This window comes from Triplophysa rosa, linkage group LG3 (genome assembly GCF_024868665.1).
Source record: "Triplophysa rosa linkage group LG3, Trosa_1v2, whole genome shotgun sequence".
Taxonomy (NCBI): Eukaryota; Metazoa; Chordata; class Actinopteri; order Cypriniformes; family Nemacheilidae; genus Triplophysa; species Triplophysa rosa.
The window spans coordinates 587,447-605,254 of record NC_079892.1 but is presented as its reverse complement, the minus strand read 5'-3'; the positions used below and the strand labels follow the sequence as shown (position 1 = coordinate 605,254).

Genomic DNA, 17,808 nt, shown 5'->3' with positions numbered 1-17,808 from the left:
AGACCTCCCGCGCCTAGTTACGGTTGCTAAACCAGGATTGGCCTGTGGCGGTTTTCGGGCGTGGCTTAACGAAAGGTCAATTCCAGACATGGCCGATTCGCACAGGATTAAGATCACAGTCAATCTCTGCAAGTATTACAAATGACTAGAGGTCCCCAGGTAACACTAATCCCGTGCGAATAGGGCTCAGGGCATATCAAGCGATCTCTAACAAAGCAATAGTGACGCATAGTACAAATATGTTGTACTCACATAAGATTGCTGCACCATTCCTATCAGATCCAATATTGATGGAACAGCACTGCTTTTTAATTTTAGTCTCTCCGCAAATCCAGCGTCGACCTGTGCCTTGTTCACAAAGGAATCTGATGTAATGTTTTACCCACGTGAGCTGGAACGTCTTTAAAAATAGACTTCAACCACACACTACTAATGTGGGAATCTCAAGGAAGGTTATGAAGCGACCAGGCACTGACTCCACAATATTTTGCGATCTTTAACGGCATGTTTATCGCTTGCTTGCTCGCTCTATCTGGTTCGGCGACACTTGTGTCATTGATATTCTTCTGTGGAGGCGGTGTTCAACCTATTAATGTCGTCATAGATAGGTGCATTCCAGGACCTGCCGTTCGCTGGGCCTGGTGTCAACAACAGATGTAATCTCAGTAACAAGGGCGTTTTCAGTTCTGACACTTACAGGATGTTCGCTTGAATACAATTCCCTCTTATATAACAAAAGCTCTGGTTAAAATTGATGTCTTAATTCATGACTCCTTTAATGTTCAGTTTTGTTTTCTATATTGTTGAGTTTGTTCTTGTTTAGAAGTCTAATATGACTTAATAAGAGTCTAATATGTGTAATGTGTGTTGTGACATTGATGACCACTAACTGTCCTAAGAGTCTCTTCTTACTCATTACAGGTTTCAAAGTCAATGTAGTGATGGGTGATACAGCTTATTTTATTTTTGATATCATACCCATACTTTCAAGGCCAGTTTCGCCGATATCAATACTAAACATTAAAGTGATAGTTCACCCAAAAATGAAATTAAGGACCAATTCTCGGTATTAATAGTCCATTAACTACGGCTTTTGCCTCAGTAAACTCCTAATTTGTTGCTTATTAGTAGTTAGTGAGGTAGTTGTAAGGTTTAGGTATTGGGTAGGATTAGGGAAGTAGAATATGATGCAGAATATGTGCTTTATAGGTACTAATGAACAGCCAATATGCTAATAGTAGGCATGCTAATAACAACTAGTTAATAGTGAGAATTGGACCCTATACTAAAGTGTTACCGAAATTTCTGTCATCATTTGCTCACCCTCGTGTCATTTCATACCTGTACAGATTGCTTTGTTCTGATGAACACACAGAACGATATTTAGAAGAATGTTAGCAATTTTCAGTTCAGTGACATCATTGACTACCATAGTAGGAAGAATAAAATGATAGTCAAAGATGCCCCAGAACTGTTTGTTTTCCTAAATTCTTCAAAATCCTTTTGTGTTCAACGGAACAAAAAATATACAATTCTGGAAATTGCTATTATTCTCCCACCTATCTTTCTTTGTGTTGAAAAGAACAAAGAAATTGATACAGGTTTGAAACAACCTGAGGGTGAGTAAATTGGTCCAAAACGCGGCAGCTCGAGTTCTTACACGTACAAAAAAGTATGAACATATTAGCCCGGTTCTGTCAACCTTGCACTGGTTACCTATAAAGCATCGCGTTAACTTTAAAATCTTGCTTATTACCTATAAAGCCTTACATGGTTTAGCTCCTCAGTACTTGAATGAACTCCTTTTGTATTACAGTCCTTCACGTGCATTACGCTCTCAGGCGTCCTGTCAGTTGGTAATACCTAGAATTTCAAAATCAAGCGCAGGTGGTAGATCCTTTTCCTATCTAGCGCCTAAACTTTGGAATAGTCTTCCCTGCACTGTCCGGGAGGCAGACACACTCTGTCAGTTTAAATCTAGACTAAAGACGCATCTTTTTAATCTTGCATACACTACTCTTCCATAATATAAATCTTCTGAGGGTTTAGGCTGCATTAGTTAGATCAACCGGAACCAAAAACACAACTGATGTACTTGTTGCATCAAAGAGTACAGAACAGTTACTCTACACTCAGCCAGTCTTGTCTCATTGTTCCAAGGTTACCACAGCGAGCAGGATGCAGTTCATGGCCTGACCTGATGGTAGAGCGGAGAATGGGAAGTGGGGACCTGACAAGAGCTGAGATGATAGAGCTGGATAAAGAAGGATGCGGTCTCTTGACATGTCTTCACCACAAAATTTCAAATGCTATTAGATTATTAATGATAATCTTAAACTATAATTTATTTTATTATTAAGTTTATTTATTTTATTTAGCCTTGTTGTGCAAGCTCTCTGGAGCTTGTGCAGAGGCAGCAGCTTTTGCCAGAGGGGAACTGGAATCCCCTGGTTGGGCCTGGGTCTCCTGAGGTTTTTTTTTCTCGATTAGAGTTTTGGGTTCCTCGCCACCGTTTGCATACTGTTTTTGCACTATCTGCCTGACCGGGGGGGTTGCTTTAGAATTTTAAAGTTTTACTTAATTAATATTGCATATAGGAATTTATAGTCTGTTATATTTGACCTGTGCTTCTCTCTCCTTTATCCTAAATGTGTGCTCTCACTGAGCGTGTGTGTGTGTGCGTACTTGTCTGTGTACGTACGTGTGTGTGTGTGTGTTGTGTGTGTGTACGTGCGCATCCGTGTGTGTGTGTGTGTCTCTATGTCTATGTGTGTTAGTACGTGTGCATATTGTGTGTGTGGAGTGTTTTGTATGTGGGTATGTCTGTCTTCTGTGTTTTCAACCTTTTCTTGTTTTTGCAGGTACAACTTTAATTATTTTGCTTATAGTCAATATGTCTCACGTACAGCTGCTTTGTAACAATGAAAATTGTAAAAGCGCTATATAAATAAAGTTGAGTTGAGTTGAGTTAAATGATGAGAGAGTTTTCATTTTTGGATTAACTATTCTTTTAAAGCCACACAGTTCAAGAGGTTAACTGCAGATTGTTAGATTATGTTTACATTAATTAAACTATGGGGGAAATGCTAACAGACCTTTCTCTGTCACAACTGGCATGAAAGAACCCAAATGCAGGCAGCGTGGATGAGGTTAACAGAATACGTTTATTGATAAAACAAAGAAACAAAACAAAGACCCGCGATGGGGTAAAACACGGGAATAAAAAAAACACTAAACAGGAACAAAACGAAGACTAACTAAACACTGGACTGAATAAGCACTAGACAAACTAAACTAAACTAAACACTTACTGAGATGACAAAACAACAGGCACAGGCACAGGCACAGGCACAGGCACAGGCACAGGCACAGGCACAGGCACAGGCACAGGCACAGGCACAGGCAATACTGGAGACCACTGGATGAGCAAAAAGACGAACTGAATACACCAGGCACATAGCACACACAATGGCCGACACAGGACCATGAAACCTGAGGGTATTATATAGGGAATACAAATGAGGGATAACGACACGGGGCAGGTGTGGGTAATCAAACACTCAGGGAAAGATAACAAGGAAACGAGAGGAGCAGGGCCAATGACAAGACACTGGAGAGAACGCATATTATTGTCAAAAGGACAATAATATGTTTCTCTCCACACATAACCAAAGACTTTGTCATGATTCTGCTACAGGACCAAGAAAAACATGACTAAATGAAGCAGAGCCATGACATTTCTCACATTCTGTCTTTTAGTTCCATGAAAGATAAGCATGTCCCCTTTAGTAGTTTACCTTTGAGGATAAAAATATCACGACATATAACTTGATGTCACAAAAGTAAAAGCATTACCATGTTTGTTTGAGTAATATTTATCATGGTGTAGTGGTAAATGTAAGTAGTAGTAATGTGTGAAAGCAGCACTTATACTGTAAATGAAAAAACAGTACTCATGCTGCCATTTAGATCTATTGTAAGTACTGGCAATCTGCTGTCAGTAAGTTACTATCATTTCTACAGGAAGTTTGTTACAGTTTGTGTCATGATTTTTTTGTGAAGCCGGACAACAAGTGTGTTTTGTTCTGGTTCTAAACATACAGGTTTTTCTAAAAACTCAAAATATACTAGTATGAAACCACTCCATGTATGGAGTGAACAGCAGTAGACATTGGGCATTTCTCAATTCCAAGAACGCAAAGAAGGGACTTGTGTTCTTGTGGAGACCGCTCTTGTGAGGCAGCTTCAGAGGAACCAACTCTCTGTGAGAGTGATTTTGGGTCTTGTATGCGCAAGTCTCTATTCAATGCATCCTTTATTTCAAGAACACATCCGAATACTTTCATGCGTCCTCTGTACTTGTATTCTTGAGTACTGGAACCAGACTTTGACGGTTGATGATAACGTAGAGCATGAACACGAGGGTGCAAGAACACTGAAGAAGGCACATTGAGAAACAGGCATCATTTCTCAAACTATGTCTCTAACTAGGTGTGTATGGGGATTTTGTGATGTACCTGTTACAAATGAAGTTTCTATTGGTCAGGTTCAGTTTGGCTCTATCCTGTGGAAAGATGAGAAATTATATTAGTAAGAAAACATTAGTTATTAAACCTTTTGAATTTGAGAGGCTGCACCAAACATCAGCTTTTTCTGCGAAACGATATGTGACGTATGTGAACCTGAAACACTCCAGGTGTATATATGACTAAACAAGTGTTTTTAATCAAGCAGGTTTTGTTATATTTTAGAGGCAGATGTTCGTAATGTCAGTATAGAGTCTGTAAACAGGGCTTGTTTGATTGTTAACATGGGATGTGTTGTTCTTCCCACGATCTGTTTCATTCAGGGTCACATCTCTGAGGAATTTAACTGCTCGAGAGAAAATCATCACAAACATTCAAACATTACCACATGCATATATAGCCTAGAGAGAGAGAGAGAGAGAGAGAGAGAGAGTGAGTGAATGGGGAGCGCGAGTGTGGCCGGCGCGCTCTCTGTGTTGAAGTGGTGCGCAGAGAGTTTCATTCATGTGTCGTCACTCGGATCCGCTTCACCTGTAGACTGTTACTGGACTTCAACACATTTGACTCCATCTGAATGAGGTAAAACTTCTCTTTACACTATGAACTTTACAAACTACTGCACTTTATAAGAGTGCTGTATATATCACACACCTATGAAACTGAGAGGGGTTTGGTTCAATGAATAGATTTTTCTTCAGTTGGAGATTACTAACCATGCAGTCTTTAAAGCATTGTATTGTAGTCATGAGAATGAAATCGTATTCAGATAATGTCTCCTAATGAAAGCATATACAATACAAAGAATAAACTTGGGTTTAACAGACAAATTCTGATCAGATGAACAACATCATGTTAACAGGTTCTTATCTTTAGTTCTTTGGTGTAACTTACAGTACAAAACAATTGTCCTGGATGGTTTTCTTGAAGCGTTGTGGCATTAAGTGCATTGTTTGAAGTAATCATGAGTTTGCAGATTGCACATTGTTACCTGCTGTCATCATTTTCAAGACATGTTATTTCATGAAAGAGATGCAGTATGGCCAAGCCTAAATATAGTTTTATAAGGTTTGTCATAAACTCTGTTTAATGTTGCTTTTCATCTTCAGGTCAAACTCTGATCTACAATCTATTGAAGTTGATCGCTTTCAACACAGCGGTCATAATGAGAAATGAACATCATTCCTCTGTAATAAGCAACAAAAAGCAAGTTAACATCATCAAAGTCACAGAAGATATTGATTATGACCTCCAAGATTCAATGGTAAGTCTCTTGATTAGTTTTACAAAGCAGCTTCTTGTGACAGCAAGTATAGCACATCACACCTGAATATGTACATTACATATAGATTGAAACGTTTTGACACTGTGTTTATCTCTCGTGTTCTTTTGCTGTATTAAAACTGATACGATTAACAGCACAATATGTAACTTTGGCCACGACAAAAGCAAAAGTACAGCTCGATGACGTTGTGAAGGAATGACGGCAGTTGTTGTCTTCAGCTCCACTGCTGATGGAAATCAATCAGAGACGACTCACAAATCATGTACATGGCTGACCTAATTGTTGGTTATGTGTTAGTAGTCTTGATAGAAACAACAACATAGTGGTGTGATAAGGGTTTTCAAAGTCAAAGACAGCGGGCTAACGTTTGACACAATGATCACAAGGGGGCGTTTCCCCCCAATATGAAGTGCAGTCATTATTAGATTTAGTATGCAACTTTTTATGTAAAATGAGTGAGAATATCAGAACAAAAACAATGCTGGTTCCATACTGAAGAAACAGAAAAGACATGTGAACAAAGCTCAAATTTAATCGTACTACTTAGTGAGGAATGTGATGTTCACACTGTTCGTGTTGTTTGACAATCGCATTTACTTACAGATGTAAATCTTGAAATGTTCTGTTCACATTGTCAGATTATGGATTGTCTGTCACATTACAGTTCTAAGGCCTAGACCACACATACACGGGTAGTTCTTCCTTCTTTGTAAAAAGAAAATGCGTCCACACGAAAACGCAAAAACACGTTATGAAGCGCTGTCAAAAGCATGCCAATCCAACATAACCCTAACCATAAAGCCGTGTTGGCCAATCAGAAGTCTGGAATCTGACGTCAAACAAAGGCTCGTACAGACATAAGGGCGAATGACGCACGGAACGGAGCAGCTGCTGCAAAAGAAACCAAAAAACATAAATCTGACAAAGCGGTAAAAATTTCCATATGCTTGTCATCTCTAAATGAACATATTAATGTTTCTATGCATTTAAAATGTCTTAACTGTTTCCCTGTGAGTGAGTTTTTAACCGCAGTTTCTCAGTTCCTTTTTAAAACACGATACATTTGCAGATGTACAAACATACTGTTGGCTAAAATATCTAATCATAAAATTTCATCAGTAGACTACCAAACATTTATTTTATGTATCGTTTACTTGCATGTGCTTTGCAAGGATTTACTGTTTTTACCATGGTTGCTGTAACAACCTTCCTTAATTGATAGACATTATTTTACGTTTATGAATTGTACATTATTATGCCTTTTGTCTGTGTCATAAAATAAACACATCTGTGCTTACAACATTGTTTGAGGAGCCGTTTTGTGAATATTATAATGATACCCGCGTCCACTGCGCCCGTCTCTGTTTACCGTTAATGCTGATATATGAATCCACATATTATCACTTCTAAAGTTCGGTATTAGCTTTTTCTAAACATTTATTTTAATTATTGTTTGCCTGCAGATGTTCAGGTGGGTCTTGGTAGTTTTGTCATGGTAAACCGCATCGCATGTGCATTACTCTGCCTTTATAAACTGTACATTTTATTCGTGCCGTTTGTAAAATAAAATATACACAACCTGCTTTAAAACAATGTTTTAGATATATTAGCCTACAATATTGCTGTATTCATTAAATGTTGCACATTACATTAGTTCCCACATGAAAAAATGTTGTAATATACTTTTGGTATTTGCTATATTTGTTAACATTCTTAGACACTGTAGTGTTTTTGAGTCTTACCATAATAAATATTAAATTATACCACAGTAAACTGCAGTTTACTGAAGTAAATACGCAATTATACTACTGTATTTTTATGTGGTTGGCTTCATGGGATTTTTATGATGTTTAATGACACTGTAAAAAATTGTTCTGTAAAATAACGGCAAAATGCTGGCAGCAGAGACGCCAGTAATTTACCGTAATTTTATGTTATTCATGCTGTTAAATTATTTTACGGTATATTGCTGTAAAAACTAAATACAGTGCATTGGTGTTTATCCTGTATTTAACGGTAAAATGCTGGCAGCAGAGACGCCAGTAATTTCCCCTAATTTTACGTTATTCATGCTGTGAAATTATTTTATGGTATATTGCTGTAAAAACGAAATACAGTGCATTGCTGTTTTTCCCGTATTTAACGGTAAAATGCTGGCAACAGAGACGCCAGTAATTTACCGTAATTTTACGTTATTCATGCTGTGAAATTATTTTACGGTATATTGCTGTAAAAACGAAATACAGTGCATTGGTGTTTTTCCTGTATTTAACGGTAAAATGCTGGCAGCAGAGACGCCAGTAATTTACCGTAATTTTACGTTATTCATGCTGTGAAATTATTTTATGGTATATTGCTGTAAAAACGAAATACAGTGCATTGCTGTTTTTCCCGTATTTAACGGTAAAATGCTGGCAACAGAGACGCCAGTAATTTACCGTAATTTAACGTTACGTTATTCATGCTGTGGAATTATTTTACGGTATATTGCTGTAAGAATTAAGGACAGTACATAGCTGTTTTTTAACTTCATCTTTATTGCACAATATTGTCCTTTGGGCTACACATGTCGCTTAACATAACATATCTATAATAAAAAAAATATTAATACAATTATAAGCAAATGTTTTAGAAAGGACATAAACAACTTTTTTTTATTTAAGAGCAGCAACACACAAAAAAGAATGACTCAAGGACCAAGCAACCAAGTCAAGTTTTTCAGTAGCAAAACAAATAATTGAAACTTACAAATAAAAACAATGGCAATAAAACAGGTTAAATAACAGAGGCTACCCGCTTTAAACTTGACATATTTAAAACATGAGAGTACATTTATTAAGAGTCTTATGAGATACTGAAGGTGCTGGCATTCAAAAATGCAATTAGGAACTGTCCATCAACACTGTAAAACAGCAGAAAACAAAAAAATTATCAAATTAAATTTAATCAACATTTAGATAAGCGTTGACACTAAACACTAAATATGCAGCGATATAAGGCTCAAATACAGTATGTTGGAAATGAGACGAGAATAAATGGTTAATTTTCCATGTGACCAATATCAGTATTATACGGAGCCCTTTTAGGGACATAGTGGTGGAAAAAAATGAGAGTATTTAAAAATATTTTTTAAAGCTTTTGCGTTATCTCGCAAAACTTTTGCGTTCACGCAAGAAACATTGCGTTCTCTCGCAAAGATATTTGCGTTATCTCGCAAACACTTCATGTTTAATGTCCCGCTGGCAGAATTTAAGACTAGCTCCGTAGGCTACATAAACATTGGTCTACAGTCGCAGATTCCCGGACCAATAACTCGTGAGCTAAACGTTCTTATAACACAAATTACACCTCATTCTATGTAACGTAAACAATGAACTTTAACTTAATTTTCCACAAATCGAGCCTTTTATTGATCTCAGGCGGGAGCTGGCTGAGACAATACCGAAGGGATCATCTGCAAAGTGCACAAGACGAATATCATTAGGCTACTAATTGTCACGACTGGTGGTGAAAGAAGAACCCAAGCGCAGGCAACGGCAGTGAAGGGGTTAACAGATATATTTATTTTACAAAAACACAAACAAAAACACCCACAATCGCGAAAACGAAACTGATATATATATATACACACAAAACAAAAGACTTCCCACGTGGGGGCAAAAACAGCAGGACTAAAAATAACAACAAAAAACTAAACACGACACAACGTCAAAGACTCACGGCAGAAAATCCAAAACACGGTGAGCACAAAAGGTACAGCTACATACACGGTACACAGAACACGGACCGAACGTAATACACGCACACAAGACAAAGAAACAAGAGGGTATATATAAAAGGAAGACAAACGAGGGATAACGACACGGGGCAGGTGTGGGTAATCAAACACTTAGGGAAGGATAACGAGGAAACGAGATGGTGGGAACAGAGATGAGACACTGGAAAAACACATAAGAGGTAAAAACATAAACATCTCATGGCCTTCCCACATAAAACCCAAGGACTCTGCCCCGATCCCACCACACGACTAGAATTTCATAAACAAGACGGTGGGACCGTGACAACTAATAATAGTCATTAACTTCAGTGTTACATACTGTAGTATAACTAAAACCAGTTTAAATTCAGCAGGAGAGCATTAATGTGTAAACAGAATTTGGTGAGACTTCACTGTGTAACATTTAAGTTATTAATTACTATTTTTGTAGTAACGCTTTTCGGATTTACAGTCACTTTGTAGACGGTTCCTTTGGACTTGTCCATGTCGCCTGCTCAGATGATATCAATTTATATTCTCGTTTTGAGGAAGACTGGGATGTAGATCCTAATCTAAGGATTTGTGTGTTATTTGTGTTATAACAACGTTTAGCTCACGAGTTATTGGGAATCTACTATAAACCGCTCCATTGTTAATGTACGGAGCGGGACAACAGGACGTTTGAATGTTTTGCAAGATAACGCAAATATCTTTGCGAGAGAACGCAATGTTTCTCGCGTGAACGCAAAAGTTTTGCAAGATAACGCAAAAGCATTAAAAATATGTTTCTCTTCCCTCTCATTTTTTTTCTGGTTTGAATCGTTCGTTCTTCTTGAATTCCAGTACAGGACCCATAGAATGTTGCGCAATGCGCATGCGCGACTGAACGAATCACTCCATAAGATTACTCGTTCTTCCCGAGTCACATTAAAGATTCGTTCAAAATGAACGAATCGTTCAAGAACGACCCATCACTAGTAAACAGAGCGAACATGAGAGCACCCGACTGCAGACGTCAATAATGCAGCGTAATGGAATAATCTCCCGATCAAACTCCGCTTCCCGAAAGTTATAAACTGCCTCCGGAACCCAGTTAAGGTACAAAATTCTATTCAACAAAAATAGTGATGCACGCAGTGAAGTCTTTTTTTGCTCAGCCGAGCCTTCTCTGTTGCTGTGTGGAGCAGCCTGTGTCAGTCACCTCTTTTACCCCCACCCCCCCGACTCCTGAATGTCACTCACTCACTCACTCATGCGGGCATGCACTGCGGTCTCATGAGAAAACGCAGCTTTTTGATATAAAGTTTTTCTTGTTCCCGAATACAAATATTTTTTTTAAGTATTTGTTCGAAATAAGTATTTGTAAAAAACACGCTATTTGTGCCTTTCCGAATACCATATTCGGGTTCGGCTCCACCCCTAACTGGGATGTAGATCCTAATCTAAGGAATTGTGTGTTATTTGTGTTATAACAACGTTTAGCTCACGAGTTATTGGGAATCTACTATAAACCGCTCCATTGTTAATGTATGGAGCGGGACAACAGGACGTTTGAATGTTTTGCAAGATAACGCAAATATCTTTGCTAGAGAACGCAATGTTTCTCGCGTGAACGCAAAAGTTTTGCAAGATAACGCAAAAGCTTTAAAAAATATTTTTCTCTTCCCTCTCATTTTTTTCCACCACCATGTCTAATCATTACGCAAGTGATGCTAAATCGATCTGTATTTGCTAAACACTCAAACTATCAGTTTGCTTTCCTTTCAAACATAAGCCACATTTAAACGGAAAATCATCGCAATTTCAAACATTACGTTTAGTGGTGATTTGCAGCTACTGTTATTAGCATTAGCAACAGACTGTTTAAGATTACTAACGTTAGCCAGTTTGCAATAACCACAGTTTTGAAAGTTCATAGATGAGAAAACAAGCCGATAAAACTTGGGGTCTGTAAAATGCAAGTAAATATGAACATTTGGGTTATATCTCGGATATGACGAGCCCTTTTTAAATTGCGTACGTTACTAACTACAGCTTGTTAGGCAGCAATTTCAAACATTACTTGATAATACTTCCTTTCTGAACCACATACTCTCGATAAAAGTAAAAAAAATGCTTTATTTACCGTGTAATTTGAACGTGCAAATGCAGGTTGGTGCAGATAAAGCGCTACGGATGGTCCTTCCTCGCGTGGGTCCTCTTCGGACAGAAAAGTCTGACATTTGTGGGAAAACTCCACCTGGCCAAAAGTACCTGACTGAAAATGATTCGGGATGCTAATGAATTGTGAACTTACTGAACTGACGAAACAATCACGAACTTTCACAAAACTAATTCTCATGCTCCAGAAAAATACTGCATTGTACTGTTATTTACCCTCTGATATTTTCCTATGCTAAAAGGATATGCAAAAATATTCAGTTGACATTAACTGTTCTTTAATTTAGAAACAAATGTAAAAAATGGGATTTGTGGTAACTTTCACGATTTTGTATGTTTTTTTTTCAATTCCACAACACTGGAAACCCCAACTGAAGCAACATAAAATTGCATGTTTTAACCATGTGAATTATAATTTAAACCTAAACAGTGTGATAGAAGTCAAAGTAAAAAAAATTGCTAACAAAATACATATTTATTGTAGGACTGAATAATACAATAAGTAAATTGAAAAAACATATTTTTTGCAGTATTTCAATCTGTGTACCACATGTGTAGCCTATATATAGGCCCTATATGTCTGATTGTGCCTGTTGGGTTTCTGCGTATACTTGATGGCTGATTTGATCATATTTATGCTTGTGCTTGGTAATCAAGGGATCAATGTTTGTGAAATGCCAATTGTGTGTAATGAGCTGGAGTGCAAAAAAGTCTGACATTTTATAATTTTTAAGACCGCACGTCCACTGGGATGGACATTAAATAAGTAAAATCCTGTGTTGTACAACTCTAAAATATCTTTAGATTTTTTTGAAAAACATAACATAATCAAATAAAATATAACAGGGGCAAGACAATGAGGTTACCATTAACTTGGTTAACAATCTGTGAGGCATTATTAAAATGATAGAAACATGCAGTTTTATTGGTCTAAACCAAAAAAGACATAATGTCCATTCTTATTGAAGCAGGGTCTGAAGGGGTTAACACAGCCCACAATGCATTGCATACAGTACAACAGTAGATTACTGTTGACAGATGGCTTGAAAATTACTGTTTAACAGTATTTACTGTCAAATGCAAAAATGCCCAGGATGCATTGTTTTCTACAGTATATTACTGTTTTAACAAAAAACGTATGTTACTGTCAGAATTTGGCTGTTTTTTAACAGCAAGCCCAGGATGCATTGTTTTCTACAGTATAACTGTTTTAACAAAAAACGTATGTTATGTCAGAATTTGGCTGTTTTTTAAAGCAATTTTACGTGATCTTCAGTTTCTCAACAACAACAAAAAGGTCATGTAAACTGACAGCCATTCCATTACATATAAAGAGTCCAGAGATGGGAAGTAACGAAGTACAAATACTTCGTTACTGTACTTAAGTAGATTTTTCTGGTATCAGTACTTTACTCCACTATTTATTTTTCTGACGACTTTTTACTTTCACTTCTTACATTTTTACGCAAATACCTGTACTTTCTACTTCTTACATTTTCAAACCAGGCTCGTTACTTTAGTTTTAATCTGTATTTGATGCACAATCGTCTTGGTTACGGATGTAACCTCGGTTCCCTGATGGAGGGAACGAGACGTTGTGTCGAAACAGAGGGGTTTTCTTGAGCATCACTTCGAGTATTGAAACGAGAACGTTGTGTCGAACCGACAGAATGGGGTTTGTCTTGAGAACCTATCATCTTCTGAGTATTTAGAAAAGGCCAATGAAAATTGGCGAATGAAATTTGCATGCCGGGCTCCTCCCCGGATGTCCGGGTATAAGAGGGAAGCTGCTCATTCATTCACTTTGGTCTGAGGAGCCTAAAGCATCCTCCCCCGACCGCTGGGGTGGGCGGCCAGTGTTGTGGCATGAGGGACACAACGTCTCGTTCCCTCCATCAGGGAACCGAGGTTACATCCGTAACCAAGACGTTCCCTTTCTGTCGGTCTCTCGACGTTGTGTCGAACGACAGAATGGGGTTCCTATGGAAAACGCCACAGCACTGAGCCGCGTCACAATCTCTGCGGAGCGACGTTGACTGGCCTGGGCGAGTCAGACGAACAGCTAACGCGAAATTATGACCTCCAGTGAGAGGAAGGGGGACCCAGAGCTTTCACAAAAGTTGGGAAGCCCCCTACGCCCGGCCGTCACGGGCGGAGGCCTAAGTTCTCTAAATGGCGAGAAGCCGCCCGGCACCGTACGGGCCACTGGGCTAAGCATTATATCCCCTGGGGGAAAAACGCTGCAGAGGCCACTACCTACCGTAGGGAGGAATTAGTGGAGACACCACATGGTCTCACCATCAGGGGAGAACTCATGGGAGGAATGTGCGGACTGCAGGAGTTAACCGCAAGGTGGGAGTCCACCTGGGGAGGTCATGGGTTGCCAAGGTGGGAACCATTACATGAGGATACATCAGACGGAACAGCCCACGGAGGGGGGGTACCAGTGGAGACTAGCCGACTAGAGAATACTTTCGGCTAAGGGCAGCGCCTGCCAGCTGTCTAGGGCTGTTGTGCCTGTTTTCAGGAATGAGGGGATGCCCTGCTCCGGAGGCTGAGGGATGCTACGCTCGTAACCTTCCAAGGCTGGTTCCCGCTGGTTAGACCTCCAGGTAGGTAGCCAACGGCTGCGCTGCGAGGGCCCTGACCAGCCACGAGGGGCCCAGCCCAACGAGGCAAAGAGATCGGTATGCCCTAACGAGGGCATCCACGATCCAGTGCGCCAGACCTCTGTTTGGAGACAGCCCTCCTGCTGACCTCCGAAACAGACAAAGAGCTGCTCAGAGCTTCTGGGCTCTGCATGCGGTCCAAGAGAGGCCCGTGCGCGTACTGGACTAGCATCGGATAGGTTGGGTCTTCCTCCCCGGTGGGGAGCGCCTGCAGGTTCACCACCTGGTCTCTCGGGAGAGTGGTGGGAACCTTGGGCACGTAGCCGGGGCGGGGTCTCAAGATAACCTGAGAATCCCGGCCCCGAGTTCTAGGCAATCTGCGGACACGGAGAGTGCTTGATAGATCCCCTACCCTCTTGGAGGTGAGCGCCATGCGGAAAGCCGTCTTTTTCAAGACTGAGAAAGAGCGGCAACCCCGAGAGGCTCGAAGGGGCGGGGCCTCTTGAGGCCTCGCCACCTAGGTCGCAAGAGGGTAGGTAGCGGATAAGGTGGTCACCCTCTCGCGCCCCTTAGGAACCTAATGACCAGGTCGTGCTGTCCCAGAGGCTACCCAGCACTGGGTCATGATGAGCGGCCGTAGCGGCTACATACATTCCCAGTGTGGAGGGGAGAGGTTACTCCCCCGTCTCTTTTGAGGACGGGACAGCCCGTACCCGACCGAGCAACTCCGCGGGTCTTCTCACCGAGAAGAGCACCAGGACGAGAAGAGGCGCCACCTATGGGCATATAGCCGCCCAGTGGCCGAAGCCCTAGCCTGAGTGACGTCCCAACCGGACCGGGGGTGGGTCACTCAGGATCTCCTCGTCCCGTCCAGACATGGAGACCAGGTTTTGCCTGGGATGCCGTAACGTGCCCCTTCCCCTGGGGAAGCTGTCCGCCAGGGGGAGCGGCCAGGGGGGAGTTGTTGTCAGAGCCTCAGCTCCGAGAACCAAGTCCTGGTTAGGCCGAAGGGGCGTAACTAGTACCACTTGATGCTCCTCTTCCCTGGCCTTGCACAGGCCCTGTGCAATGAGGCTCACTGGGGGGAAGCGTACTTCCGCTTGTCCCGTGGCCAGCTGTGCGCAAGGGCATCCGTGCCGAGGGAACCTCGGACAGGGAGTACCCAAGCGGACAATGGGAGGAGTTCGGGGAGGCAACAGGACCACCTGTACCTGGCCAAACTGCCCCCAAATGAGCCGGCTGCGTGGGGAGGGAGTCGCCACTCTCCGCAAGGCGTCAACTGATGAGAGAGCACATCGGCTGTCTGGTTCAGGATGCCTGGGATGTGTGTGGCTCGCAGGGAGCTGATCACCTGCTGACTCCAGAGGAGGAGGCGTCGGGCGAGTCATGTTAGCTGCTGTGAGTTAAGAATACGCCACAGCAGCTGTGCTGTCCGACCGGACCAGCACGTGCTTCCCTGCACGAGAGGAAGTCCCTCAATGCAAGTAGCACAACCCACAACTCTAGGCAGTTGAATGCCAACGCAGGTGGGGCCCCGTCCACCGCCCCGACACTGCTTGCCCGTTGCACACGGCACCCCTTAGGGTGTGTCGGCAGAAAAGCGTGTGACCAACGCCTGCTGCCGGTGTGCCACGCTCTCCAAGGAACTTGACTCTGCCGCCAGTGTTGGAGCGGTCGTATATGCATCGACCCGAGGGGGGGCCACCCCCGCCGAGGATGCCATGAATCCCAGGAGCCTCCTGTTACAGGGGGACCGCTGACTGTCTGATCTCAGGCAGTTCAACACTGACCGGGCGCGCTAGTCCTCGCGCCCCCCCCTGGGGGTGAGCGGGGCTGCTCGTGAGGACAGAGTCGAGTTCCATACCGAGAAAGAGGATGCTCTGCACCGGGGAGAGCTTGCTCTTATCTCAGTTGACCTGTGGCCCCACCGATCTAGGTGCCGGAGCACCAGGTCCCTGTGTGTACACCACAGATCTCGAGAGTGTGCCCAAACTTGAGCCAGTCGTCGAGATAGTTAGTACCCTTACACCTCCTTCCCAACGGGGAAGGAGGGCGGCTTCCACGACCTTTGTAAAGACTCGTGGAGACAGGGACAGACCGAAGGGGAGGACCCTGTACTGATATGCCCGTCCCTCGAACGCGAACCGTCGGAACGGCCGAAGTCGAGGGAGGATCGAGACATGAAAGTACGCGTCCTTCAGGTCGATTGCCATGAACCAGTCCTGACGCCTGACGGACGCCAGGATGCGCTTCTGCGTGACCATCCTGAAAGGCAGCTAGTGTAGGTGCCTGTTCAGAACACACAGACCCAAGATAGGGCGCAACCCTCCGCCTTTCTTAGGGACAATGAAGTACGGGCTGTAAAACCCGCTGAACACCTCGGCCGGTGGGACGGGCTCGATCGCTCCCTTCACCAGAAGGGAGGCGACCTCCGCCCGAAGTACGGGGGCATCCCTGCCTCTGCCTGAGGTAAAAGGACGTCCCGGAACTTGGGCGGACGTGTAGCGACTGAATCGCGTAGCCGAGACGGATCGTCTTCCTCAGCCCGCCTGACAGTCTGGGGGCTCCCAGAACTGTGACAGGGGACTAGAGGTTGATCTGCTTCATCGCCCCCGCGGAGGGTGGTTCGATGGCTAGCAGTACGGATTCCTTGCCAGGGGAGGCCCCCCGGGGAGGAGATCGGCTCTGCCATATTTCCTGCCTGGCGACTGCGCAGCTCAACGCACTGTCTGACTGAGAGTGCTGAGGGCTGGTGTTTATACTCGACATTGCGCTTTGCCATGACGCAACGTCGAGTTTGCCGTTCACCGTCGTGCAGAGGGTGAGAGCGGCTGAGGTAACCCAGAGAGAGAGGAAACTCTCCTTTTTGAGAGTAAGTGGGCGCCAGCCCCCCAGAGGGGGCCAGCAGATGGAGGGACGGGGCAGGAACCGTCCCTATCCGACCTCCCAGCGCTGTGGCTGGGGTCGGGCCCAATGGTAGCCTCGATCCCCCTGAGGTGATCCCATGACAGCTGCTGCCCGCGGCTGCTGATGGGGCGATGGTCTCCTCTTCGCTGACTCCTCCAGGTCACTGGAGGGCGTTGAAGAGGACCAGGGCTGCTGGGAAGCAGACAGTGCACGGGACTCGACGGCCGAGGCGGCCGAGTTGCAGCACGGAGGACTGCTTTTTACTGTCGAGAACCCTCCACAGTAACACCAACCAGCCCCCCCTTGCGAGACGGTACGTCGAGAAAGCGGACCTTCTCAGCGTTACTCATCTGCGCAAGTATCGGCCAGAGGAGTTCCTCATGGACCACAAGTGTGGACATCGTCCGACCCAGGGCCCGCGTGGTCACCTTGGTCAGCCCGTAGAGCGAGGTCGGTGGCAGGCGCGGAGTTCCTGCATAAGCGCTGGGTCGGTCTTACCCTCGTGGAGCTCTCTCAACGCCCTGGTCCTGGCAGGAGCCATAGCGTGGAGAGAGGAGGCAGCTTGGT

The 17,808-nt window shown here is 43.2% G+C and overlaps 1 protein-coding gene across 2 annotated transcripts in view; it reads left to right on the top strand.

The window, feature by feature from the left end:
- Positions 1–1,643: 1,643 nt before the first annotated feature.
- LOC130552198 (anoctamin-1) overlaps positions 1,644–17,808 on the top strand; it is a 148,876-nt gene continuing 132,711 nt past the window's right edge. For both annotated transcript variants that reach the window (XM_057330387.1, XM_057330386.1), the window contains exons 1-2: positions 1,644–5,105; positions 5,633–5,787. In XM_057330387.1, coding sequence (XP_057186370.1) covers positions 5,689–5,787 — 99 coding nt within the window. In that variant the 5' untranslated portion in view covers positions 1,644–5,105; positions 5,633–5,688. The remainder of the gene's footprint in view (positions 5,106–5,632; positions 5,788–17,808) is intronic.